Source organism: Penicillium pulvis, assembly GCF_028828015.1.
Source record: "Penicillium pulvis strain IBT 33274 chromosome Unknown contig_1_segment0_segment0, whole genome shotgun sequence".
Taxonomy (NCBI): domain Eukaryota; kingdom Fungi; phylum Ascomycota; class Eurotiomycetes; order Eurotiales; family Aspergillaceae; genus Penicillium; species Penicillium pulvis.
Genome location: NW_026643074.1, coordinates 641,027 through 667,373, shown reverse-complemented (window position 1 = coordinate 667,373; position 26,347 = coordinate 641,027). Strand labels below are relative to the sequence as shown.

The 26,347-nt window shown below is 48.1% G+C and overlaps 10 protein-coding genes across 10 annotated transcripts; 5 read left to right on the top strand and 5 right to left on the bottom strand.

The window, feature by feature from the left end:
* Positions 1–190: 190 nt before the first annotated feature.
* On the top strand, positions 191–3,974 carry N7503_003220 (ankyrin; the record flags this gene model as incomplete). Its single annotated transcript, XM_057062767.1, has 3 exons — positions 191–1,181; positions 1,241–2,045; positions 2,105–3,974. The coding sequence occupies 3 exons, from the start codon at positions 191–193 to the stop codon at positions 3,972–3,974; spliced, it is 3,666 nt and encodes a 1,221-aa protein (XP_056923682.1).
* A 286-nt stretch (positions 3,975–4,260) lies between these two features.
* Positions 4,261–6,225, bottom strand: N7503_003219 (uncharacterized protein; the record flags this gene model as incomplete). The annotated part of the gene is made up of 8 exons (XM_057062766.1): positions 4,261–4,467; positions 4,518–4,646; positions 4,730–5,101; positions 5,159–5,645; positions 5,697–5,753; positions 5,806–5,899; positions 5,961–6,124; positions 6,188–6,225. The coding sequence occupies 8 exons, from the start codon at positions 6,223–6,225 to the stop codon at positions 4,261–4,263; spliced, it is 1,548 nt and encodes a 515-aa protein (XP_056923681.1).
* A 743-nt stretch (positions 6,226–6,968) lies between these two features.
* On the top strand, positions 6,969–9,221 carry N7503_003218 (glycoside hydrolase family 127 protein; the record flags this gene model as incomplete). The annotated part of the gene is made up of 6 exons (XM_057062765.1): positions 6,969–7,375; positions 7,443–7,796; positions 7,862–8,192; positions 8,248–8,468; positions 8,525–8,678; positions 8,727–9,221. The coding sequence occupies 6 exons, from the start codon at positions 6,969–6,971 to the stop codon at positions 9,219–9,221; spliced, it is 1,962 nt and encodes a 653-aa protein (XP_056923680.1).
* An 801-nt stretch (positions 9,222–10,022) lies between these two features.
* Positions 10,023–10,845, bottom strand: N7503_003217 (peptide-methionine-S-sulfoxide reductase; the record flags this gene model as incomplete). Its single annotated transcript, XM_057062764.1, has 3 exons — positions 10,023–10,067; positions 10,129–10,447; positions 10,572–10,845. 3 exons carry the CDS (start codon positions 10,843–10,845, stop codon positions 10,034–10,036), a joined length of 627 nt encoding a protein of 208 aa, XP_056923679.1. The 3' UTR covers positions 10,023–10,033.
* Positions 10,846–11,442: 597 nt separating this feature from the next.
* On the bottom strand, positions 11,443–14,681 carry N7503_003216 (kinesin family protein; the record flags this gene model as incomplete). Its single annotated transcript, XM_057062763.1, has 2 exons — positions 14,322–14,681; positions 11,443–14,251 (listed from the first exon to the last, which is right to left on the bottom strand). The coding sequence occupies exons 1-2, from the start codon at positions 14,519–14,521 to the stop codon at positions 11,443–11,445; spliced, it is 3,009 nt and encodes a 1,002-aa protein (XP_056923678.1). The 5' UTR covers positions 14,522–14,681.
* Positions 14,682–15,544: 863 nt separating this feature from the next.
* Positions 15,545–16,083, bottom strand: N7503_003215 (uncharacterized protein; the record flags this gene model as incomplete). The annotated part of the gene is made up of 2 exons (XM_057062762.1): positions 16,058–16,083; positions 15,545–15,985 (listed from the first exon to the last, which is right to left on the bottom strand). The coding sequence occupies exons 1-2, from the start codon at positions 16,058–16,060 to the stop codon at positions 15,545–15,547; spliced, it is 444 nt and encodes a 147-aa protein (XP_056923677.1). The 5' UTR covers positions 16,061–16,083.
* Positions 16,084–16,725: 642 nt separating this feature from the next.
* N7503_003214 (uncharacterized protein) lies at positions 16,726–17,521 on the top strand. The gene is made up of 2 exons (XM_057062761.1): positions 16,726–17,194; positions 17,260–17,521. The coding sequence occupies exons 1-2, from the start codon at positions 16,738–16,740 to the stop codon at positions 17,430–17,432; spliced, it is 630 nt and encodes a 209-aa protein (XP_056923676.1). The 5' UTR covers positions 16,726–16,737; the 3' UTR covers positions 17,433–17,521.
* A 1,117-nt stretch (positions 17,522–18,638) lies between these two features.
* On the top strand, positions 18,639–21,470 carry N7503_003213 (uncharacterized protein; the record flags this gene model as incomplete). The annotated part of the gene is made up of 2 exons (XM_057062760.1): positions 18,639–21,068; positions 21,126–21,470. 2 exons carry the CDS (start codon positions 18,639–18,641, stop codon positions 21,468–21,470), a joined length of 2,775 nt encoding a protein of 924 aa, XP_056923675.1.
* Positions 21,471–22,114: 644 nt separating this feature from the next.
* On the bottom strand, positions 22,115–23,658 carry N7503_003212 (uncharacterized protein; the record flags this gene model as incomplete). Its single annotated transcript, XM_057062759.1, has 2 exons — positions 22,115–23,173; positions 23,647–23,658. 2 exons carry the CDS (start codon positions 23,656–23,658, stop codon positions 22,115–22,117), a joined length of 1,071 nt encoding a protein of 356 aa, XP_056923674.1.
* Positions 23,659–24,279: 621 nt separating this feature from the next.
* N7503_003211 (uncharacterized protein) lies at positions 24,280–25,533 on the top strand (the record flags this gene model as incomplete). The annotated part of the gene is made up of 4 exons (XM_057062758.1): positions 24,280–24,408; positions 24,466–24,582; positions 24,652–25,223; positions 25,287–25,533. 4 exons carry the CDS (start codon positions 24,280–24,282, stop codon positions 25,531–25,533), a joined length of 1,065 nt encoding a protein of 354 aa, XP_056923673.1.
* Between the last annotated feature and the right edge of the window lie 814 nt (positions 25,534–26,347).

Sequence of the window (26,347 nt, the reverse complement as noted above, 5' to 3'; positions counted from 1 at the left end):
CGATATATCTTGTCGGATAAAAGGACAAGAAAAAGCAATATAGATCGGGCGGGGTAAAGAGAGCGCTAAGCGTTCGTGACACGCGGGACGGGACACTCCTTTGGGGGCTGAAAGGCCAAAAATTCCCTTGGCGTATATTCCATTCGAATGATTACGCCTCTTGCTCCTTCTATCATTCCGCAAGCCAGCCATGTCCGACCCCAAGGAATATACCATAGGCTGGATCTGCGCCATCAGCACGGAGTACACTGCGGCGCAAGCTTTTCTGGATGAAAAGCACCCAGCACCTGAACCTCTTTCTCCTGCGGACAACAATGACTATACAGTAGGAAAGATCGGAAAACACAAGGTCGTCATTGCTGTCTTACCTTATGGCGAGTATGGAACTTCTTCTGCAGCAAATGTGGCAAGAGACATGCTCCATAGCTTTCCTAACGTGAGGATCGGCCTGATGGTTGGCATCGGCGGTGGTGCACCATCCTCACAGCATGACGTTCGTCTGGGAGATATAGTGGTCAGCGCTCCCAGTGAGGGGAATGGTGGCGTGTTTCAGTACGACTTTGGAAAAACAATACAAAACCAAGCCTTCCAACCAACAGGAGTCCTGAACCAGCCTCCAACAGCCCTGCGTACGGTGATTAGCGGATTACGGAGTGAATACGAGATAGAAGGACACAAACTTGAAGAAGCCATCATCGGTGTTCTAGAGAGAAAGCCAAGATTGCGGAAGAAGTACAAACGACCAGACCCATGTAGCGACAAACTGTACCGAAGCGAATTCCTCCATCCCTTGGGAAACGACGCGAGCTGTGCAGTGATCTGCGGGGACGATCCAGCTCATTTGGTCCTGAGGCCGGAGCGGATGGATGATGAAGATAGTCTGGCAATTCACTATGGCTTGATTGCTTCCGCAAACCAGTTGATGAAAGACGCTTTGATACGAGATAAACTTGCCGCAGAAGAGAGCGTTTTGTGCTTTGAAATGGAAGCGGCGGGACTGATGAACCATTTTTCTTGCCTAGTCATTCGCGGTATCTGTGACTACTCCGACTCCCATAAGAACAAGGAGTGGCAGGGGTACGCAGCTATGGTAGCGGCTGCCTATGCACGCGATCTTCTCTATCGACTTGCCCCGACTAGGGTTGAGAACGAGAAAAGAATAAGCGAGCTTTTTCTTGACAGTTAGTCCTTCTCTAACTCCACTATTAATACTTGCTCTTCGTATTGATGTTTTATACAGTCAATGAAACTATGTCGAGAGCTGAAGCGGGTCTTGCAACGATAAGCTCAAAGCTGAATAAGAGGGATGATATTGAAGCACTCGAATGGTTGACTAAGAACAATCAGGGACCATACCAAAGTGATTTCCTTAAGCGGAGGCAACCAGGAACAGGCCAATGGCTCCTCCAATCACCTGAATACCAAAGATGGCGAACAACAGAAAAACAAACGCTATTCTGCTCAGGCATTCCCGGGGCTGGTAAAACCATTCTGACTGCGATAGTCATTGAAGACCTCACAGCACAATGCTCGAGCGATCCAAGTATAGGCCTAGCTTATGTCTACTGTAACTTCAGACTGCAGGATGAACAGAAGGCTGAAGACCTACTAGCGAGCATTCTCAAACAATTAACATGTTCGGTGCCAGAGAGCGTGACAAAGCTCTATGAACAACACAGGGACAGACGCACACGGCCATCAATGAACGAATTATCGAAAGCTTTACAAACTGTAGCGAAAAGATACACAACAGTTTTCGTGGTCATTGATGCGCTTGATGAATGCCAGACAGTAGATGATTGTCGAAATGTGCTCTTATCTCAACTCTTCGATCTCCAAAAGAAGTGCGCTGTGAAACTTTTTGCCACTGCAAGGCCAATACCAGATATTACGGAAATGTTTATCGGAGAACATTTGAGTATTCGCGCCCATGAAAGCGATCTGCACAAGTATTTGGAAGGGCGCATCTTACAAGCTGAATCAGAACTCCTGCAATCATACAAGGAAGAGATCAAGAAGATAATTGCAGAAGTTGCGGATGGAATGTCTGTCGATCCGTCTCAACTCCCTTTATTAAAAGGGTATGAGCTAATTATCAGCGCAGGTTTCTGTTGGCACAGCTTCTCTTCGACTCCATTAAGACCAAGATGACACTCAAGAAAGTTAAAGAAACACTGCAAAGTCTTTCTAGGGGACCTGACGCATATGCCCAGGCGTATGAGGATGCTAAACGCCGAATCGAAGGGCAGGATCCTGAGGCGTCAAAGCTTGCTATGAACGTTTTGATGTGGATCACTTGTGCCAAGAGACGACTTAGTATTCGAGAACTTCAGGAGGCGCTAGCAGTGGAAGAAGGCCAAAGCTTTCTTGATCAAGAAAACATTACCAGCTATAGATTCATAGTCTCGGTTTGCGCCGGACTGGTTGCGGTCGATGAAGAAAACCAGGTGATTCGTTTGGTTCACTACACGACGCAAGAATACCTTGAAAGAAAGCAATTCGCTTGGTTCCCTGATGCAGATCTTCGTTTGACCACTGTCTGCGTCACTTACCTCTCATTCGACATATTCGAGAAAGGGTACTGTATGACTGATATGAAGTATGAGATGCGGCTTGAACAATATCCACTTTATGAATACGCAGCACATAATTGGGGGTGCCATGCTCGTGGAGCTGAGACAGACACCAGAAACCTATGTCACGCGTTCTTCGAGAGTGACTTGAAGATCTCTGCTTCAGTCCAGGCTCTGGCAGTTTCGCAGGAACGAATTCAGGACTACTTCGAACAGGACTATATGATAGGCTACAGTCAACTTGGACCAGCAATGGCTACAGGTTTGCACTTGGCGGCCTGGTTTGGGCTAAGCGAGACAGCAAATAGCCTTCTTGAACATAAAGCGACTCTGAATTCCATGGATACCTTCGCTCGCACGCCACTATCCTGGGCTGCAGAGAAAGGACGTGGGATTATTGTCAAACTGTTCCTGGACAAGGGCGCCGACTTTGATTCTAGAGATAAAAAAGACAAAACGCCGCTATTGTGGGCTGCGCACAATGGACATGAGAGTGTGGTTGAGATGCTTCTAGAAAAGGGCGCCGACATTGATTCTAGAGATAAAGAAGACAAAACGCCGCTATTCTGGGCTGCGCACAATGAACATGAGTGTGTGGTTAAGATGCTTCTGGAAAAGGGCGCTGACTTGGATTTGAAAGATGATTGGGGTAGAACGCCGTTATCTCTGGCTGCAAAGAGCGGACATGAGAGTGTGGTTGAGATGCTTCTGGAAAAGGGCGCTGACTTGGATTTGAAAGATGATTGGGGTAAAACGCCGTTATCTCTGGCTGCACAGAGCGGACACGAGAGTGTTGTTGAGTTGCTTCTGCAAAAGGGCGCCAACTTTGATTTGGGCGATGGAGAGGGCAAAACACCGCTCTCATGGGCTGGACGGAGCGGACATGAGAGTATTGTTAAGCTGCTTCTGCAAAAGGGCGCCAACTTTGATTTGGGCGATGGAGAGGGCAAAACATCGTTGACCTGGGCAGCACAGCGCGGACATGGTAGTGTTGTTGAATTGCTTCTGGAAAAGGGCGCCGAATTTGATTTGAGAGATAAACGGGGTAAAACGCCGTTATCTATGGCTGCAGAGAGCGGACACGAGAGTGTTGTTAAGTTGCTTCTGCAAAAGGGCGCCTACTTTGATTTAAAAGATGAATTGGGTAGATCGCCGTTATCTCGGGCTGCAGGGAGCGGACATGAGAGTGTTGTTAAATTGCTTCTGGAAAAGGGCGCTGACTTGGATCTTGGAGATAGGATAGGCATGACACCCTTATCCTGGGCTGTTGAGAACGGACATGATAGTGTTGTCAGGCTACTTCTGGAAAGGGCACCGGCTTACATTGATCCTCCAGGGCTGGAGATGAGTTTTTATGACCACTTTAATGCATACTTGAATGCCGGCTCTATGCAACTATAATATTGACGCACCACATGGAAAATGCCGGAATATCTTCCAGTGAATTAAGCCTACTAGAATTTTCCCACCTCTAAGGGTCAGTCTGCTTCATCTCCATTCTTCCCAGGCTCTTAATTGGTCGACATTACCAAAGCGAATTGCAGCCTTTTAGACTGCACCGGGTCTTCTGGATAGGATATGCATGTCTTTATTGCAGAAGGCACCATAGTGAGCTTAGAAGTCAGTGGCTTGACAGACTTCACGGTTGCATAAGGTTTTTCAAGTAAAAGCCCCTGTATGTCAAGCCCTAGACTCTTTGCGGTGATGGGTCAGTGGGAGTGTTTTCGACGTGATTAGTGAGCGTCTTTTGATCTCCGTTTATATATGCCCGGTCCTCGAGCTTCAGAGAGGCTTGAGCTTCGCCAGCCTCGACATAGTCCGTGCCCCCGAAGATGTTTTCCATCCGCTCCAGAGAGACACCTTTGGTCTCGGGGAGAACAAAGTAGACCGAAATCTGGGAATAATCAGCCATATCCTTATGTTAGACAATCAGGTTCAACTTACACCCGCCGCCGCGTTGAGGCCAAACAAAAGCCAATAGCTTTTACCCCCAACAGTGCCATTGAAGGAAGGCCATGATTCTGTTAGCACGATGAGCCAGCACGTTTGGCCAAGCATCGAAAGTCCATAGGCCTAGCATGATAAACGATGAGTAAGTTTTCCTAGTGTCGCTATCGCACGATGAGGACAAGTGTATCTCCACTCAAATCACTCACCTTATCTCGAACATGTTGGGGGAAAATTTCCGAGACGACCGTAGATGCGATGGGACCATTGGACCAGCAATATGTCAAGCCGACAATGAAGAGCATGGCAACCTCCGCAATCGCAGCAGATCTGTTTCCATTTGAAGGGAAAGCAGTACAAAGACTACTCATGACTAAGAGCGATAGTGACTGAATTAAAAAACCAGCCAATAGTAGACCTCGTCTACCGAACCGCTCCACGGTAAAAGTGTTAACCAACACAATAAGCAACTGGAGGCAAGACTGTATGCCATTGATGGCTAGCGCTTGTGAGCCAGAGTCCCACCCGAGACTTTTGTAGATTGTCGTGGCGTACATAGTAAGCGCTGCAATGCCACCACACTATATCTATATTAGTCTTTCATATACTTCAACATAGGAGGAAGAGTAAAAACATACCTGCTGAAGTCCTGCAGCATAAAACCCAAAAACAAGACGCTTGCGCATTGTCTTATCTTTTAGAAGGCCAATATATCCTGGCTCGCATTGACGGCGGTATTCGTACGAGGCAACCAATTCATGGAACTCTGTAGAAATGCGCTCGTCGGTGATCGATCCTGATCTTAGCTTGCAGAATACCTCAAGAGCCCGCTCAGGTGTGTCGGGGTACTTTTCAAGTAGATATCGAGGACTCTCAGGATACCAGAACGAGACGACGATAAAGGCCATACCAATCGGTATCTGGACGATGTTTGATACACGCCATGCAATGTTGTATGGGGACTTATGGAAAGACATTCCGTAGCCAGACCAAAAGGCAATAAGTGTGCCTAGCTGATAACCAAATTGTGAAACGGTTCCGACAAAACTGCCTCGAAGCTTGGTGGGCGCACACTCGGCGACATAGAGGTTACTAGCGATAGATAAGCAGCCAGTGCCTAAACCACTATAGATGTGTTAATACCTGAAGGAAACGTTCATTTGATGTAGATCTCACGTTATAAGTCTGCCCAGGATCAAGACACCAAAGTTATTCGGAACGACTTCGACTACCCTATATCGGTGTCAGTCAACATATCAAATGACTTGTGGGAATGGTCTCATACACTCCAATAATCACAATGCAGATTGCAATCCGCAATGCCCACAGACGTCCTCGCCAGCTGGCGAGTATGCCTCCGAAGAATATCTGGGCCACCGCTACCCATCGACGATTGTCATTACAAATCACGTCTGGCGCATGCCAAGTACCACAACTTACCTGTCATAACCCAGGGGATCACCGCTACCAGACCGGACTTGGCGTCATTGATTCCATAGTAGCTAATGAATTGGTCATCGGCCAAGATCACGGTCATGATGCCAGCATCATATCCATTGAAACAAGTACAAAAGACCATTCCATACAGCAACAAGGCCGCAAATCTAATTTTCACATTAGTCGAGCATCTTTTGAAGTAGATGCGAGGGTGTCGGAATGGAGCCTACCGGTCTTCCTTCGGAAGGAATGTATTCACAAGACCCATTTCGACACGAATTGTTGTGAAATGTAGCTCTCTAGTGTTTGTGATCTTCCTTATTTATCGGTAGATATATGATACATTGTGCAAATATGAACTTGGCACCGGGGTGCTTCGGGAAACAAAATCCCGAGGTAATGATCGTCTGGGCTATATGCGGGGTCTCCGCGATATCATATTTACTGCTTTGATTTTGTGGGGACAGGAGTGGGGAGTTTCGGAGGGCAAAGTGGAAGGAGAGCCTTAGTAAGGAGAAACGATGCTATGAAGTCGACAACCATGGCACGGAACTTTTTGGAACAGTCCTACTTCAACAAAAGAATATATAACAGAGTTATGAACTACACATTGCTGTAGGGTTCAATTGAGGTGCAATTCATCATGGATCAACAGAAAGAAGAAGTGAACATTGAGATGAATGAACGCGATTAGCTTACACTCCCTGCCGCCACTGATGTCAGTCAACAACCAATCATAGAGCCAGTGAGGTATGTATCAAAATTGCAGGAAAGATAAGCTTCATGGCTTTCAATGTCGGCTGTCGGCTTCCGGCCCCCCGCCGGAGTTTAGCCCCAAGGAGCATCACAAACGGACAGTTTTGGAGGTTTCACGGTAACTGTGGGGTCACTTCATTTCCGATTGTGCATTGCCGGTGGCGCCCTAATTTATGCATGTATAAGAGAAGCTCGGAACACAACCTAGTTTCGAGAAGACTATCTTTATTTCAATCGAAAACAAATCGGAACATCATGGACTACCCTCAGGAGAGTTTTGCTGCGACGAAGTTTGCGCCAGGTTCGTTCTGGGACTCTCGTCGTGAAGTCGTTCGAGCTCAAACGCTACAGCATCAACTTCAGATGCTCAAGCGAACTGGTCGCTATGATGCGTTCAAACTGAAGTGGCACCCCTGCTATTCGGAGCCACCCACGTCATACCCTGTACCAAATCATCAGTTTTGGGATTCAGATGTCGCCAAGTGGATTGAAGGTGCTTGTAATTTGCTTATGGATCATTTCGATCCCGAAATTGATGCAGCCGTCAAGGAGTTAGTGCAGATGATCCGGGAGGCACAGCAACCAGATGGCTACCTCAATATTCACTACACGGTTGTCGAGCCGGAAAAGCGCTTTACCAATTTGAGAGATATGCACGAACTGTACGTACTTCCAGAATACTCACCCCTTGTGATATAAGCCGAACTAACGAACATTATTTGCTAAAAGCTATAATGCAGGCCACCTTATTGAAGGTGCCCTAGCTCACCACCACTATTATAAGAATGAGGAACTGCTGTCACCTATTCTCAAATATGTGGATCTTCTAGTTGCTACTTTCGGTGCTCAGGATGGTCAAATCCCTGGCTATCCTGGTCATCCAGAGATAGAACTAGCTCTTTTACGCCTATATAAGGTTACAGGAGAGCCAAAGCATCTAAAATTAGCCCAATTCTTTATCGAAGAGAGAGGAAACCCCCAAGGAGGGAAGGATAAAAGGCATTATTATGATGTGGAAGCAGAAGCTCGTGGTGAAAATGAACATATGCTACCCGCATACTTTCCTGCCGCAAGAAGCTATTGGTACGAATATGATTCAAGTCGGCGAGTGGACTTTACGAGGTTAGGTCATGCTAATATTCAAAAAGGTATCAACAAGCTCACGAACCGATCGTCGACCAACAGACAATTGAAGGTCATTCTGTTCGTGCCATGTATCTTCTCACGGCAGTCACAGATCTAGTACACATTTCCAAGCCTGATAGTGAATTTGGAATGAAGTTCCTACCTGTGGTCCACCGATTATGGTCTAATATGGTGGAGAAAAAGTCTTATGCCACAGGTGGTATTGGATCTATGAAGAAGTGGGAAGGCTTTGGAATTGATTACTTCTTACCCCAAAGTACCGACGAAGGCGGATGTTACGCTGAGACTTGTGCTGCCATTGGGGTAATGATGCTCGCTGAGCGACTGCTCCAGGTATGTCCTACTTATGCCCTCTATACACTTTGGTTGCGTGCTAAATGTGAGTCAGATTGATTTGAACAGCGATTACGCGGATATGATGGAGCTCTGTCTTTACAATGCAGTTTTGACTGGTATGAGCTTAGATGGAAAAGCCTTTACTTATGTCAATCAGTTAGGCTCTTCAGACCAGGACATCTCCCAGCGCCACGAGTGGTTTGAAGTCGCCTGTTGCCCGCCTAATGTCACCCGCACTATGGGCTTCCTTGGGGTTATCTCTGGACTCGTCATGTAACGGAGCAAAGTGCTATTGTGAACGTGCACCTATATACGTCAGCTACTCTCAGCTTTGAAGTCTCTGGGTCAATTGTTGAGATTGAACAAAAGACGAACTGGCCATGGAATGGTGACGTGGAGTTTGCCGTGCGTACTGGCAAGGATGGGCCCCCAGTGGATCTACAGTTACGTTTGAGAATCCCTGGTTGGGCGACCTCATGGGAGGTAATATCCCCCCTTGTCTGATTGAATGTTGTTCCCTCGCTGCTACAGGAGCTAATTCGTGTCAATGAAAAGATCACCCCTCGTCCTGAGCAGCTGGATGTTCGAAACGGATATCTGTACCTGACCGCAGAGTGGCTTAAGCGAAACCCACAGTTTCGACTTTCCTGCCCCATGCAACCGCGTGTTGCTCAGCCCCATCCTATGACCCTACAGCCTGTGGCATATGTCACAAGGGGACCGATTGTATACTGCGTTGAGGATGTTGATCATCCGTGGGAGCAGAATCATTTCAAGAGCACAGTATTTGATACCACGGCACCTTTGCGGGAAGAATCCCGGTCTCAACCTGACTCATATGTGGCTATCATCGCTGAAAATGGCGCTCCCGGTGAGCTAGACACATCGGCTTGGAACAAACGGATCGTGGCCGAACCTCAAAACAAGGTCACTGGGGAAAGTCATGATTTGTGCTTCATTCCTTATTATTTGCGCGCGAACCGTGGAGGTCGCGGGCAGATGAGAGTTGGACTACGGGTCATGTAGCTGGATAATTTTATGGAAATAGTAGTGATGTGATGTCTTCGGTCTTCATCTCCTTCGTCCGCCAATTCAGTCAATTGAATTCCACCACAATCTGGCCTTCATCTACAAAGTCTCTGTCAGGGAAGACTTTTCTCAAATAGTAGAGAGCGCAGTAACGGAAAATTGTCAGATGTCTCCCTTATTCCATCCCAGAGAGGCTATTCATCTGTGGTATGAATCGCATTGATGGGATAATTTTGCAATTAGCTTCAAGGCCTTAGCGAAAGCGGCGGGACTATACTAGTAAGAGAGCAATGAACAAGATCACGTATATCTGCTCAAGGCAATAAAGAGGAGAAGAGAGTAGAAAATAACCTTAGGATCGGATACTTCGTCGAGAGACTTATTAGTTCCGGGACCTTTCTGGTATTGGGTCTCTCAAAGCTAGTATATACACTCTGAACCTAAAATGTATTAGACCCGCTTTCGCAAGGTCTATTTAATTAAAAATGGCATCAAAACAAAGAAATTTTTTTATGAGCTTGGATTTTCACGAAGTATAGTATGTCCCCAACCTGATCTCAAGTTATATGTAGTTAAGAATATAATTTTGAAATAGCACTTCCAAGGTTGAACTCAAAAGCATTTGCGGAAGCTTGTCAGTATAGGAATAAAAAAGAAGCAAAAGCTTCGACCGAGGTTGAGCCAGGTATTCGCTGCACCAGATAAAACTCATACCCTGTCCATGGGCAAAATTAATAAATTCATGTCATAAACGCCAAAATATTTTTGTCTCCAGAAATCTCGTATCCTTATATCTTTGAAGAACAAAGTCAATCCGAAAGAGGAGGGAAATCGCGCACGAAGCTAGCAGAAAGGTCAAGTCAGTAATCGAAGAAGCCCAGATGCAGGTTTCCAGAAGACATACTGTGCAGGGCACTCATAGCCGGCCGGGTTCTTGTTCAAGTACAACTGGTGGTACTCCTCTGCACTCCACCACTGACCCGCAGGCACGACCTCAGTCGAGACAGGCATTTTATACCACTGATCGCTAACCTTCTTAGTGATCTCCTCAGCAATCTTCTGCTGTTCGGGACCATGTGTGAAAATAACGCTGCGGTACTGTGTGCCGATATCTCCGCCCTGGCGGTTCAAGGTTGAGGCGTCGTGCATGCGGTAGAAGAATTCAAGGAGCTGGCGGTAGGAGACGATGGAAGGGTCATAGGTGATCTTAAGGGCTTCGGCATCTAAGGAAAAAATTAGTATACCATGCAAAATTTATTCCCCGCGCTCGCGCGCGCGACTCAGCCAAATTTTGTGAGAGTTTGTCGTAAGGGCGTGGAGCTTAGGCTTAAAGAGAAAACGACTTACGGCCTGTGGAACCGGTGCACACAGCACGGTATGAGGGATCAGAGGTCTGTCCGCCGGAGTATCCGACTTGCGCATCCAGCAAACCCTTGCCGTTGCCAAAAGTCTTGCGGTACAGGTGCTCGACACCCCAGAAGCAGCCAGCTGCGACGGTGGCTTGTTCGGTAGACATTTTGCGCGACTGTTGTTCCGGTGTCAGAGATAGAATTGGAGCGCTAATTGAGAATGGGCGGACGAGTCGTGAGAAGAGTGTTGAGGCGATCGGTGCGAAAGTCATCTGCAGAAACTCTTGTGGGGACGGTAAAAGTGCCGGGAGTGGGGAACGAAGTTGACGTGCTCAAGATGGGTCGAGCTAAGGAAGATTTTTTCGGATGGCGCGATCACTGTGGTTTCTTCTAGAATAAAAACAAAACTAGAAATCTCCGGTTAAGCAAGGGTTATGGTTCAAATAATAAAGTCCAGCTTGAGGAACGCTATGATGAAATGGCGTCATCCATGTTCTGACAAAGCAGCTTGAACAGTTATTGGATCGGGTAAATTGGCCCGAGATAGGGCTATCAGTCATAGCTTCCTACACAAGTATAAAGTGCATACTCAACAAAACTTGGTTTGTGGTAATGAAAAAGCAACATCGTTAATGTACACTCCGAGAGATAATATGTTAAGTGAAATGAAAAGACGGCACTGCGCCAATGGTGAACGTAGTCAACGACAAGAGAGAAACGACAAAGAAAAAAAAAATAAACAACCGTGAGATCCACCCATGACTGTAGAAACGAGAGAGCAACAAAAAAGGAAAATGTGGTATCGGGTACGCCAAGCCATGTCAACGCCATATCATTATCGAGCAATGCAAAAAGAAACAAGTCAACCTCTAGCGCAGTCCACCAGAAGACCAGTCCGAGGGACGGCCGACCGATGGTGTAGCCATGGCAGTAAGTCGTAAAGCATCTCTGCTTGAGAGGCTGGCATGTCGTGGTCGAATTTCTCCTCCCAGCGTGGTCCGACGCGCGGTGTTCTTCATTACCGGCAGGGTATGCGGACTAAACACCCGGGGCTTAGCCTCAACCTCCCGATCGCTCTTCACCATGCGGCGGGCCTGGGATGCGGTGAACATGTTACCCTCGCTAGGAGAGCTGCCATATGTACTGGAGCTAGGACTGCGGCGACGATGGACCCGCAAAGCGTTGGCAGAAGGACCAAAGTGCCCACTGGAGATGCGACGCATGGCAGAGTTGATCTTAATCGCGTCTTCTTTGTCAGACTTCCAGTTGTCCTTGTTGTCAGGCACAGGACTGCTTGAGAAGTTACCGCTCGGGCTTCGAACGGCAATGCGAGAGGGACGGTCAGTCGAGGCACGGTTCAAGAAACTGCTGCCTTCGATGTCGCGGAGTGGGGAGCTTTCACGATTGGTGAGAGGGAGAGAAGCAGTTGGAGGGGGTGCCAGAGGAGAGCTGCCTGGTCTCTTGGAAAGGAATCCAGCCTTGAAGCGGCTGCTGTTCTTTTGAATGTTCAATGTCGGTTCATCTGATAGTGCGGCAGGTGCAGCGATTCCTGATGGACTAACGATCCTGGGGATGTTTCGCGGAATGGGCGATGCGCCCCGCGGCAGGGTAGGCTCGAAAGGGTCTTCTCCGCTATCCCCGTCCACAGATTCTGTCTTCTGAGGCGACTTTTGGTATTCGGTCAGAGGGGCGTCCTCTTCATCATCCTTCCAACGGACGGATCTCTTGGTAGGCTTGGATTGAGTTTTCTTGGGTGAAAAGGTGACATTCTTGCGACCAGCACCAGCCTTTCGGCGACGCGGCGAACCCTTGATTGGAGAGAGAGGGGCTGTTGGCGCGATTTGAACAGAGGGCTGGAGAGTCTTCATTGGTGGCGGCATGCTCACCAGGCTGAATCGTTTTTTCGGCTTCGGCGGGCTGGCGACCTTCACTGGACTTGTGGGAATTGCGGGTAGGCTACCATCAGGCTTCACGAGGTTTGATGCGGCGTTCGAGCAGTCTTCCAGCATCTTCGCGAGAATCACGCGTCCCTTCTGAATGGCTTCAGTTGCGTTCAGCTGCATGATGTCCTCAATTGATGTCATCATTTCAAATTGTGCCTGGAGAAGCAGCTGTACAGCAATAGCTTCACCAGCTTTGTCTTGCTCGATAACTGCAGACAGTGACTCGCGCTCCGCGTTGGATTTGAGAAGCTCGGCTTCTCTATCCAAGTTTGCGTAGTCACTCGCATCACTGATTTCAAATTCTTGAAGTTGCTTGGTCGCATTTTCAACTGCCGAGTTCATCGCTCGATCCCAAGTGCTCTTGGACAATCGCTGGTTGTAATGATGTCTGCTGCTTTCCAATTCAAGGAGAATACCCTGGGCACTTTTGCGAATGGCATACAGGTTGGCGATTCCTTCTCCATCCTCGCGTGAGGCACACACGGTATCGAATGCTGCGATCCACGAAGACAGAATACCGATCCTGCGGCTGATCTGTCTGAGCTTGAGCATATGGTTCGTCCTCTCTTGTCTCTCCGGCAAGCAATGGTCGTAAGCAGTGCGAATACGAGCAACGCCCTCGCGCATAACAGCGTCTTTTTTCTCTGTCTGCTTCTTGAATTTGGTGAATGCCAGATTCTCCGATTCCTTCTGCTGTGCTTTGAGTTCGGTGATTAATTTCATCTGCTCGTCAATCTTGACCAAAAAGTCCTTAACGTGGCGATTGACATTGAAAACGTTTCGGGTGACCTTAGTCTGGATGTTCTTCGCGCGGTTGGCGTAGCGTAGGGTGTTTTGTGTCTCATCGAAATGCTGGCTGGACGGACTAACACAAACAATCATGACCGTTTTGCAATTGCCACCAAGAGCGAATTTGAGTAGTCGAGTGAGTTTCGAGTTTCGATAAGGGATGTGGTTGCGCTTCCGGGGGTCGCAGAGAGCATTGATGCAGCTTCCCAAAGCCAGCAGGGACTTGTTGATGTTCGCACCTTCGAGAAGGCGCTCGCCTCGGTTCTTGGTGGCACTGGCTCGCTCACTACCGGCAAGGTCGATGATGCTCAGTGTGGCCATAGTATGTGGTTCGTTGACATCGGCGTTTCGGTCTTTTTGCGCAACATTGATTTGAAGAACAGCGTGGGATCGGGAAGAAGTCGCGTTGGCCTCTGTTGGTGACATAGTACGGCATTCATTTCCTCGCATAATCATATCCATGACTTCCTGCACATTTTGCGGGTGGTGACTCGACAGGCCAGGTACCGAAACTGTTTGGTTGACGTCTTCACGCAGCATGAGCCCACCCTTGGCTCCCCCGGGAAGAAGCAAATCGCGAATGGTTTCGTTGTAGATCTCCAGGTATGAAAGCGAAATCTCAGTCGACTTTTCACCCGATCTGTCGTCAATCCGCTCAAATAGCTCCTGCATTGTCATGAAAATAATACCAGGTTGCTGCGCCGTTCCAGTGATGGTATGTGTCTTTCCACATCCTGTCGCACCGTATGCAAATACCGTGGCATTGTAACCTTCCAAGACACTATCGAGGAGGTTGCGGGTGGTGGATTCGTATACCTCACCCTGTGAGGCATTCTGGTCGAAAATACGATCGAAGGCGAAGGTCTGATCCTTGACACGCTTGCCTTGGGGAACGACGGACCGGGAGAATTTCTGGACAGGATTGTCCTCGGGAGGGTCAAACACTCTGGTGGATGAAATGCGTCAGTCGGGACAGTGGACCCATATATAGCCAGCAACTAAAAATTAGTACATACAGACACCGGTCGTCAATCACCTTGACAATGGACCGGATCCCTTTCTGGTTGAGCTTTGGTGTGGGCACGCCTGCCAGCGATCCATCACCAAGGAACAGGGGGCCGTCATCGGTTTTGGTGATTTGAGCTGCTTCGCGAATCGTAAAAGGCCGGACGCGGACCGTGACCGTGATCGAAGAGGCGCCGTCGGTGGTGGCCATGGTGGAAGATTGGGTCGAAGAAGCCGCCTGCACTTCGCGCTGTTGCGGGGCCGGTATGTCGAAGCCGTGTCGCGACCTGCGTTCGGCAAGGCCTAGTGCTGGGAGGTGGCGAGAGTTGTCGATGAAAGGGTGAGGAATGTGTGGATCTAATGTGTATGGGGTTATGGGATGCAGTATTCTCCGAGAGACTCCTGGGAGCGATTTCATTTGTTGACGGGAGCAATGTGTTGTCCCCTCCTGGTTGCTCCTGGCAACGGTTTGATAGTGGCGATTATGATTAAAATCGCGTGGCATTTAGGACTGCTTCACTCGGGGAACGGCACTTCCCACAGCAATAACTTGTTTCATATAGCTTCCACGCACTATATCCATGTTTGCCCACGTCTTAGATCCACTTTGTGGAGACAGATGCGATGCTATTCAACTCTTGTAAACTGGACCTATGTAGTATGTACAGTCCTTACGAAATGTACAAAATCACCAGCAGACAAGTATATCACAAGCCATGAAGCATTCCACTCAAGACTTTTTCCCGTTTATGAATACCTAATTCAGTAAATAGAGATGACAATCAAACCTAGCTTGGCGTGGGTCATTGCTAATGTTGCAGCTTCAAATTCATACTTACAGCTATTGTATTGGGGCGCCTTTAAAGGCCTGTTCACCATCAACCCAGCTCTAAATAGTATCCCCAAGGCTGTCATGCATGACAATAGGAAGGGATCGTGGTGCTTATAGGTCGGGCATCTGCATAGTCTCGATTCGTCTAGCCATGTTGAACTCAAATAAGACAAATTTTGGTCTCATCTCATCTGTATATCTTTGTAATTTTACTGACAAAGCAATTATTGCAGACCAAGGTCCGAATAGCACATATTTTAGTCTTTGAAGAAAGATTTTTTCGACGAGAGTGACAAATCAAGAAACGCCATGCAAAGTACGTTACTCCAATTTTCCCCTGCTCGGCCAGCGTCATAAAACGGTCGTATAATGTAGTAAAATCGTGGAGCGACATACCGCTCCTCAGATTTCCTCCTCTTCGTCGTCAAAGCTTGGGATAATCACATCCCAATCTCCATCATCCTTCTCTACATCGTCCGCCCTGCGGAATCGGAAAGCGACCACATGTCCATTCTCCAGACCAGCTGATAGCACGGTATCCCCAGTATTTCCTGTACCCTTCGCGACACCTTCTGTTATAGTGGGCTCAGCCTTGATGAGGCGGGTCCATCCTTTCTCGAGCTCACTTCGGTCGACGGGAATACCAAGCTCGATGAGAGCAGGGTCTTCAGGAATCGGTTCTCCCTTAATTTCGCGCACTTCACGGGACTTCAGGGCTTGGAGTAGCTTCTCCTTCACTGCTGTGAGGGGCTCATGAGGTTGCAATGAGAGTAAGATGGTGATTTTGTGCTTCTTAAAGAGCAGGGTCGAGGCCCGTGGGTCCACTTTCGCTTGCTTAGGAGGCTGTTTGGAGACATTAATTAGCTTACTACAGCTCCTCTGTTATTCAAACAGCAAGGTTCCACAGAGACATACCATTTTTTGCGATGTGTAGAGCTCAGTGAAAGAGTTGTCACGTGATTGTATGTCATCGCACGGATTGAAAACGAAGGGAGGCTGTCACGTGATGTGTGTCCTGGTGACATAATACTTCTGCCATGCCAAGCCTGATTCTGCCATAAACTGGTTTGGGCGGTGAATATTAGGCGGTCAATAGTAGGGACGTGAGCACCTGCTATTATATGATGATGCTAGAAGCTGGAAGTCTGCAAACCAGATATAGTTAGGGGCAGAGTATATGATTGTAGTTTGACTTGCAGCTTACCTTGAGAATAATTACCCGTACTTCTTGCAGTCAGGACCCTTACAGTACATAGTAGTCAGATTTGGCGTAGTGACGGAGGCGGAGTGGACTCCCGCAACTCCGAAATTCTTCTCTGACACCATTTACGCGATTGAGAAACAAGCACGACAGGTGGTTCAATAGAAGGGCCAGAGGCCATTCCTCATATCAATTAATCCTTTAGCTGTTCTCATAACGCTTGACAGCTTTTCAACCACCGCATTGCAACATTGTTGCTTTATACGCCACCACTCCAAGCACCTCGTTTGGACTGCGCTTCCCTATCCCAGAAGCCTTGTATCCCACGTCTACTGCCAGGACTACTTCACCCTTACTCTACACTATCGTCGCCTCCTTGTTTCCCTCCGCCATCATGGAACATCAACCGTCCTCTCTCGAGTCTGAGCGGGAGAACTCACTCTTCCTGAAGCTCGTATACTGGCACAAGCTTTTCGAATCTGATACCCCTCCACGGCTGGGTATCGACGTCGAGAAGCGCATACCATACGCTACAATGTGTGCATTCATACCGGGGTTAGCTTTGGGGTACGTCCATGGCAGTAAGAAAGCTGGCCTGCTGTTCCGGGCAGAGAACGCACATCGATTCCCAACAACCTCGACCGGCTGGTTCCAGTATCATAAGACCAAGAACTATATCTCCATCGTTGGTGGCGTGAAGGATGGGTTAAAAATGGGAGCTAAGCTTGGTGTTGGGGCTCTGGCCTTTTCCTTATTCGAGGAAACCGTGGACTATGCTAGGCATGAGGAGAGAGACTTTTTGTCCACAGTTACTGCCGGCTTATCGTTCTCTGGTATTTACAGCTTACTAGGTAAGACTTGTTGACTCTCTCCGGCCGGAAACATCATTTGAAACTAACTATATATTGTGTCCTAGCTCGTCATGACGTTTATACTGCTGCTCGAACCGCAAAATTCGGATTGAAGCTGAGTCTGACCTACGGCTTATTGCAAGATGTTTTGGAAACAGCGAAAGGGAATCGCCCGAAATACTTGGATTTTTTCTTTGGCAAACGGCAATCTAAAACAGAGGATCAGGGTACTATCTGATTGGGGTCTGGCATTGTTCAGTTTATGAATGCCCTCTTCTGATTGACACACTGTCGGTCGCTCATCCAGAGCCATTAGAGCTCCGCCGGCCTTGTTACTATCTTCCCAACCAATTCGATTGGACGGGCCACTCAGACATGGCTCGGGATTATACAAGCCACTGCTCCAATGGTGTCCCAAGACCAGGGGGTGAAACATCCTAGGCACAGACACCCCGATATTGGGTCTGTTTGTTCCGCAATATAGGATATCGGCCACATGGCATATTTGCGCCATGCTTTCTCCGCGTGTTTGATTTACATCTGTTTGATACCCTCCTTACTATTTCATGGAATCACTTCTCTCTTTGCTATCCTGAGCACGTGACCATATATGACCGAATGCCCGCAGTCACTGGGCACATGTAATCAGCTAAGACTTATTGTCGACCAAAAGTACATCGATTGCCGGGTAAGGCTGGTAGCAACTAGCTACCTACGCACCTAGCTAGGGAATATTAGTCCTCAATAGACACTCCGCCTGATCTCGTTTCAAGCCGATGCTTTTCATCTGGAAAGTCCGGATTTGGGCGAAGGCTGCTCTAGGCAAGAATCAAGAGATTTTTTTATTTTTACTTTTCTTTGTCTTTCGGCGTACTAGATCCTATCAAAGAAACGGAATCGTAAGAGAAGTGCATTGATTTCCATTTAGTCCGTGCCTTATGCAGAAATGTAGTATTTTTTCACTGATGAACTCCTGGGGCAATATGTAGGATCATCTCTGCAGGCACCTAGACAATGCGACGATCCGAGCACAATTGATTTCATGCAAAACCTATATGTAATGAAATATAAATCATTGAGCAGAAGCTCAGCAATAGTGGAGCATCCGACAGCGGGTTCCCATAGAGTTTCCGAAGGTTTCCAGATGATCGGTGGAGCTCAACCGCATTTGACATCGCTGAGTCGCTCATTCCCCCCACCTTTTTTCGCCTGAAGAGAGACCCCGTCAACCTTTGATCTTTCCCATTTATCCCAACCTCCACCACCTTTTCACCTCTGCAGATGTCTATCTGCTAGAGCCCGTTCCAATTTGGGCGTGGAAAGAATGCCGACTGTCGGCTCGACATCTGCGGTGCTTTCGTCGACGTCATCGTTCTCTCCTTAGCTCAAAGCCCTATTACCTCTAGTCGTCGGATCTTCCTACTCAAAATTTGTCTCTGTGAGCATGCGTCGCCATGGTAGGTCGGCCGGGGGTCCGACTAAGGCTGTCACGCCTATGTCCGATAACCTGTCCCTTATCCATTCCTTCGACTCGGTCATGAACCCGAACCGACCCGTGCGCCCCTCGCCCTTAGCCTCCTCCCACATTAAAGCGCTGCCGCTCGAGCTTGTCGATCGTCTGCGCTCCTTTCCCCTCTTCCAGGCCACACCCGAATCCTTCTTGATCGAAGTTGGCCAACACCTACGCCCGCAGCTCCACGCCCCAAATGATTATATTCTGACTGAAGGCGATGATGCAAGAGCAATCTACTGGTTGGTGCGCGGCGCCGTCTCCGTCACATCGCGTGATGGTGAAAGTATATACGCCGAGTTAGAACCAGGTTCTTTCTTTGGAGAAATTGGAGTGCTAATGGATCGGCCGCGCACCGCAACCATTATTGCACGCACCCGATGCATGCTGGTCGTGCTCTCCAAGGAAGACTTTCGCAACATCCTTCCGCGCTTTCCGGATGTTGAGCGCGCGATCATGGAAGAAGCCCAGGAGCGATTGATGATTCTGGAGAAAAAGAAAAAAGAGACCTCGGCTCCCGTCGTGGACGACGAACCTAGTCCCAGTCCAGTACGAAGAGGCTCAAAACGATTACGCGAAAGCTTTTCCAAAGATCACATTGTTGCGGAAGATGAAGACCTGAGTCTCAAGTCTGTCTATAAAAAACGAAAATCACCTAGCCCAGGGCGACGAGATGCAGCCAGTGCACTAGCCAATGGACTGGTGAACGTTCGTCTACTCCTCAAAGAACTACCGCTCTTCTCCGGGTTACCTGCGGATATCCTTCATTTCTTGGGCTTAAACGCCCAGCCAGCCTCATTTCATCCATTCACCGATATTATCAAGCAGGACTCCCAAGGCCGCGAGCTCTATTTCATCGTTCGTGGTGAAGTTGAGGTTGTGGCCGAAAAGCGTGAGGCAAACAATGAAAGCCATGGCAAGCCCAATGGAGTTGATCACGGCGGTGTGGAAATCAAAGCTAGACTCAAGCAGGGGCAGTACTTCGGAGAAGTGGTCAGCCTGGCACTAGCGCCGCGAAGGACAGCAACTGTTCGATCTGTCACATCGGTAGAATGTCTCATGCTAAGCGGGGATGTGCTTTCTAAATTCTGGGAGATGTGTCCTAAGGATATACGAGAGCAAGTGGAGCGTACCGCCCAAGAAAGGCTACAGGCGGCTTCCGATGGCGATGTAGTCATGACGGATGCCTCAGAAGAGCACCCTCCAATGGGTGACTTGAATATCGAAGATCGTGTGAAAATAACTGCGGCTCGGAGAAAGTCTATGCCTCTATTGACATTGACTGAGACTGAGCTTGACGGTCCACACCAATCCTCATCGGGCGAAGACCAGGAACACCCTTTGGCACGACCATCCGATCCAGATCCTTATCTAAGCCTTGGTTTAGACAAGGTCCGACTTAGAAGCCGACGCGGCTCGGTGGCACCGTTGACGCCAGAAGAAATGACAGGCGAATACCAGCGACAATCTCCTTCTTCAGAACCTCGTTCTGCTACCTCATCGAGCTTTGCACTTCCAGACACTGCCGAAACCAAAGCACATCATACTGCACGCCCCTGGAAAAATGCCCCACCCGGCATCTTCCCAGATAGCATTTTGCTGAACATATTTGGGTTCCTGGAATTCCATCACCTGCTTCAACTTCGTGCAGTGTCTTCTCATTGGTGTGGCATTTTGAACAAGTCATCGGAGCTGGTTCGGGATTTGGACCTCAGCATATACAACCGTAAAGTCACCGATGATGCTCTTGTGAAGGTCATTTGTCCATTTGTTGGTGACCGGCCCCGCTCTGTGAACATCAATAATTGTTTCCATATCACAGACGAGGGTTTCAATGCACTAGTCAATACTTGTGCACCTAACTCTACTACGTGGAAGATGAAAAGTGTGTGGGATGTCACGGCTTCAGCAATCCTCGAAATGTCTAGCAAGGCTACTGGTCTGCAGAACGTGGACTTGAGCAACTGTCGAAAGGTGGGCGATACCCTCATGGCTCGAATCCTTGGGTGGGTTATCCCTGGAAATCAAAAGCCCACCGAGGGCAAAAGTGCTTCTATCAAGCCCACCCTACAGACGGCAGACAGCTTGGTCTATGGCTGCCCGCAATTGAAGAAGCTCACGCTGTCATACTGCAAACACGTTACAGACCGTTCAATGCACCACATTGCATCACACGCAGCAGGTCGAATCGAAGAAATGGACTTGACTCGCTGCACCACGATCACAGACCAAGGGTTCCAATATTGGGGAAATGCTCGGTTCACCAACCTGCGCAAGCTCTGCTTGGCGGACTGCACCTATTTGACGGACAATGCAATTGTGCATTTAACCAATGCTGCCAAGCAGCTACAAGAATTGGACTTGGTAAGAATTCTAATGTTTTTTGTGCTCAAAGAAATCCTAGCTAATCATGATCATCAGTCATTCTGTTGCGCATTATCTGATACGGCAACAGAGGTCCTTGCCCTTCAATGCTCACAATTGAAGTCCCTGAACATGTCGTTCTGTGGCTCTGCAATCTCCGACCCCTCCCTTCGCAGTATCGGCCTGCATCTCCTTTCACTTCAGCATCTATCCGTGCGTGGTTGTGTCCGCGTTACTGGTGTAGGCGTGGAAGCTGTGTCCGAAGGCTGTCATCAACTCGATTCCTTCGATGTCAGCCAATGCAAGAACCTTCTTCCATGGCTTGAGGACGGCGGCGCGGTGCGATATCAGCCACGCATCAACTTCCAACTCGTCGCCTCCAACGGAAAGAATTTCCGATGATCAAATACAGACCAGAGTGCGTACACGACCATTTGACACGATACGAAGCACTTTCGCGTTCCCTTTAATTGTTGTATTTATTGTTATTCATACATCTTTGGTTTTGTTGTGCCACCTCAGGCTTGCCGTTCGTGATTGGGAGTTCAGGCTTTCTGGGACACTGTGCTCATTCTTTTGGCTTTGACCCGCATAGATTGGGATTCAGGCTGTGTTTCTGGGGTTCGGGTTGGGAAATTCGGGGTCACATATTTGGTTCTTAAGCTGGTCGAGCATGGCTGGAGTTCCAAGACTGAACGCATATTGACTTTGGTTTCGATATTTAATTTCCCGTTATATGGTCGGTTATTTATTGCCATTTACGAAGATAATGTTACTATTGTTTTACTTATCGGATTCCTTTCAATATCTCGCTTCTAGTACTTTAACACAACGATAGTGAATACAGGTGCTGTGGGGGCGTCTAATGAGTCGAGCTGGGTCGGGACACCGCGTGACGGATGTCGTCTATCGCCATATACCGGTCGCCCGGAAAGACGTTTGTCCTTTGCGGTTGCACGCATTAAATCACATGCTCCGCTAGTATCAGAGGACCGATATTTTAAAGCCAAGGATCCCTTGTCTTTGCCATGAGACAGATGGTGTACCTACTCAATCATCAAGGAGACACCGGCACCCTGACATTCGACCCTCAGAATATCGAACACATCACTAATTTCCTCTTCATCTTCGCTCAGAATGCAGAGCACTAATCGTTCAAGCTTAGGAAAAGTGTGCACATGGCGCAAAAGTTGGGAAAGCTCGGATAATAACTCAAGATGACAATCAACCACTATGTCGATGATTTTTAGACTCACGAGGGAGTGAGGCAAGCTTTCAGCAAGCGGTTTCATATCCCAATCATGACTCGAGTCATCAGAAAGTCCCATTAAGTGATCATGTCGGACTGTGAGATTTTCCAGAACAGTAAAGTCTTTAAAGGATCCGAAGGAAGATTCGTGGACATCCTTTTCATCCACCACTTGGTCTCTGTAGTTATCTCCATACTCGATACACAGAGTCTTGAGAGTCTTGGTAAATGGAAGAAGAGCCACCCGAAACTGCGGAGCATCAAATTGGTCCTTCTCATCAAGCTCATATTCGTCTGCTTGTATCTCCACCGTGATGGAGATATGCTGAAGATTCGTACACACTGCGAGCCAGTCAAGCATGCCTCGACACCAGTAGCCCTCTTCCACAGTAATTTCCTGCACAGGACATGAAGGCTGATGATTTGCAAGACATGTGTTTTCGTCATCTTTTGTCTCGCCTATCGCGGTTCCGTAGATCCTACGAACGGTAGGGAAATAAAAGAAAGGCATTAAAAAGCCGGAGTCGATCCATGAAGCTCCCCAGCCAACACATGCTCGAACATCTTGCAAGAGAGGAAATGGCGTCCCCTGGTGGAAGGGCTGCTGGCGGTTTGCTGCCTTGAGTAGAATATCAGACATCAAATCGGAATGTTCATGCCCAAACTCAATTGTTTGGAGGTGAGTCAGCCGGACAAGCAATAGACCCAACCATGCTTCTGGACATAACCCCTCGCCATTGAGATGCTCTTCCCAAACTTCTTTTGTCTCCTCTTCTTCTGGCGTAAATATCTCATTCAGTGCATCTTCGATGAAATGGGCGGCTTTGTCATCCTTGTCGTGCCGATCGATATGGTTCTGATCACAATTAGACCAGATTAGGTACAATCGATGGACTTGACTGGCGAGATCCGGGCGTCTCCACAAATGCATAATCAAGTCCACAGATTTCTGAGAAAAAGATTCGAAGGATAGGTATGAATACATCAAGGGCTGGTATAAGTCATGGAATCGTCGACAGCACCGACTTAATGAATACAGGGCTGATTGGGGGTCAGACCCTTGCTGGACGTATTTCCCAATACATAGAAGGAGTTCATTTGGTAGTTGCTCCATGTTGTGCAAAAGTATCACACCAGCATTGGTGAGCTGGATTGGCAGATTATATGTAATTAGACGGCAAATTCTGCGCGTATTGAGTACATATGGGTTAAACAAGCGGTTAGGTAGCAGGATTGTCTGCCTAGAATAAGAAAGCTTCCCAAAAAAAAGTCTATTCCAAATTACTGAATTGAAAAGAACAAAGAAAAGTTTATCCTCAATTAACTCACCAGAGCAGACATCGGTGTAGAGAATTTACGATTTTCCAGGCAACCTGACTCGTTCAGGCAGGTAGTTTAGAGTGATATCAGAATGGGGCGGAAAGCATAGTTTTGAAAACATGATTGGCTGAGTTCCGGCCAAGGCCAGATTTGTTTTTGTATCCCAAGCGAGTGGGGCCATAAATCATCCTCAAGAGGGGATCCCATTTGCGCGGTGCATTGACATGGATTCCTGTAGAGCATGTGTCGGAACACTGGGCCCATAGTCCTACAAACCGGACTGGGTGGAACACCACCCGTGACTCCCGCAGGATCGTCCCGCTCGTCGGGGACCACCTCCGTCGACTGGCCAGTTCCTCTGCTTTTACGAGATTTGCTTTCTAGGATAGCACATATGTACTTATAAAACCTAGCTTGGCACATACCTATAACCCCTGGGAGGTTTTCAGGAACACAGGCTCCTCCTGTGTCTCTGCTGGACGTTAATAATGACAACAACATCCACTTTTAGTCTCCTTTGTCCACCGCCGACTTCCGGGTTTAAAACTCAATTCGTCTTCTTTTCTGGACTCACAAAGTATCACTAGCTTTTTACGAAACTGAGCAAATGGGGCAATACTTCATAGACAAAAATTATATCTCATGGTCGCTCCTCCTTCCCGCCCTTTCCACTGGCCGGGCGGCGTCCCACCTGAGATCAAAGCAAATGCCAACGATGTCACAATCCAACAGGCCAACGAAGAGGCCAAAGGATGGTTGTTGTTTGTAGAGGTAAGTGGAACCCTCGTCTCATGATGATCCTAGAGCAAAGCCTCACATGTCGACTAGGAACAATGGGTCTCCCGTGTGAATGCCAATGTCTCCGACGACGATGGAGATTACGAAGTGCGCCAACGCCGGGCCCTAGTGGAGAGCTGGGCAAAAGCCAGCCAAGAATTCCGCGATGTATGTTCATTGCCCATTCAAAGATTGGGGGAACAGCCTTGGAACCTCATGGCTGAATAACAACGATAGTCTTATCACCAGCGAGCCCCAGCAAGGAACGCAATGGACTATCCATCTGATGCTGTACGTGATTCTCATCTTTACTACGACACGCCCAGCTTTGTCTGCCTCCCACCGCTGGGCCCGTCATTCCCGTCCAACCAATCCAAGTGGATAAAGCTCTATATTCTCTCCTGCCGTCTGGACGGAGAGATGGATCATTGTATGCAAAGCCATGGCGCAAGACACGGCAGCCTTGATCCCAACCCGGCGACCCTCTCCGACCCAACCAAAGTGCACATCACCGATGTTCTTCCAAGAGCCTTTCTCGAAATGGCTAATTTCGCGCACTTGACCATGACCCGCCAAGGGACGGTGCTTTACATGGGATTTCTGTGGCACTGGTTCCTGGTAACCGAGGATGATCTGAACACCGGCCACATCACTGTCGTGGATTTCAAGCGCAATGGCCAGATTGATCAGTGCCTTCGTCGACGGGCTTGCAACATGTGGCCTGTGTATTTGGACCTCTTTACCGGTAATAGACCTCTTGTACACGTGATCGATGATCGGGTTGGGGGCTCTCAACGGATGAATTCGGAGTATGTGACCTAGACCAGTTCTGGCAGTTTGCTTGCTTATCTGATGGCTGATCTGGACGGTAGCTTGGATATGAACCTGCCGGTAATCGATATCCTGGAAGGAGCTAAGGCACGGGGCGAGTTTCTTGATCGATTTGATGGGGCGAGAGATGGGTGGACAGAGGATATTGAGATTTATGCACCGGGGTATCTAGAGATGGAGGCCGCGGGTCATGAAGCAGAATATGATCACGCACGATTGATTGACCCTGAAGATGCATATGACATCCGATCAGCCCTCTACCGGGAGCAAATCCTGAATGGGAGTTAGGGCTTTTGGTGCTCCTTCTAGGAAGGCGAGACATGCTGGAGTCTGATTATAGATACTATCTGAACTGTAAAACTTGTTCTATTTACTCGACTCGATGATTGTAGATTCTCAAATGGAATACGAGACTCGAGGCACAAGTTTCCTTGGTTCCCTTTCAACCAGCGCATGCTGTCAAGACCAAGAGGCACAAAATATGATTTAAATTCAAGAGTGTAGTATGGAAACAGACTCCGATAATCTAGAGTTACTAGTGAGAACTAAGCAACAATTCTTGCCGTGGGAGGAGCCTGATGAGGCTAAAAACGGGATTTATTTTAGCTAGAAGGATATTTACTACCTTGATGTGTTATTTGGCTGTCAAGGTTCCAGATATTGAAGCCAGGGATCATTATCAATGGCAAGTTGGATTGACCGAGTATTGATTGGTACCTAAAATGCTCTATTTTCATGGGCTTGGACTTGAGCATTAAAGGGTATGGCTCGCTACACGAAGGTGCAGTTCCAGTTCATTACTTTTTACTTGGTCTGCAAGGTTATAGCTCTAGTTGTGCTTTCAAGACAACCTTAGTACATTGCCAACAACCTTGACTGCTCCCTGTTCCATAAGTCTTTATCTATCTGACTATCTCGGAAGTTTTAGTCAGACAAGCTTCTACAGATTCTGGAGTCAGTGGCATTGGGACCATATGAGCTAGCATTTCTCTGCCATATCGTCTTTCTCATTGTCTTTCTCTGGGCGCTGTCTTGAAATATAACAATGCCCTTGTTCTTCTATAAAGAAATGAAGCGTGTGAGTTACTACTATATGTGAAGG

Coding starts and splice junctions, on each gene's coding strand:
- N7503_003214 (XM_057062761.1), top strand. CDS start 16,738: ATGGAACATCAACCGTCCTCTCTCGAGTCTGAGCGGGAGAACTCACTC. Junction 17,195..17,259: donor TGGTATTTACAGCTTACTAG/GTAAGACTTGTT, acceptor ATTGTGTCCTAG/CTCGTCATGACGTTTATACT.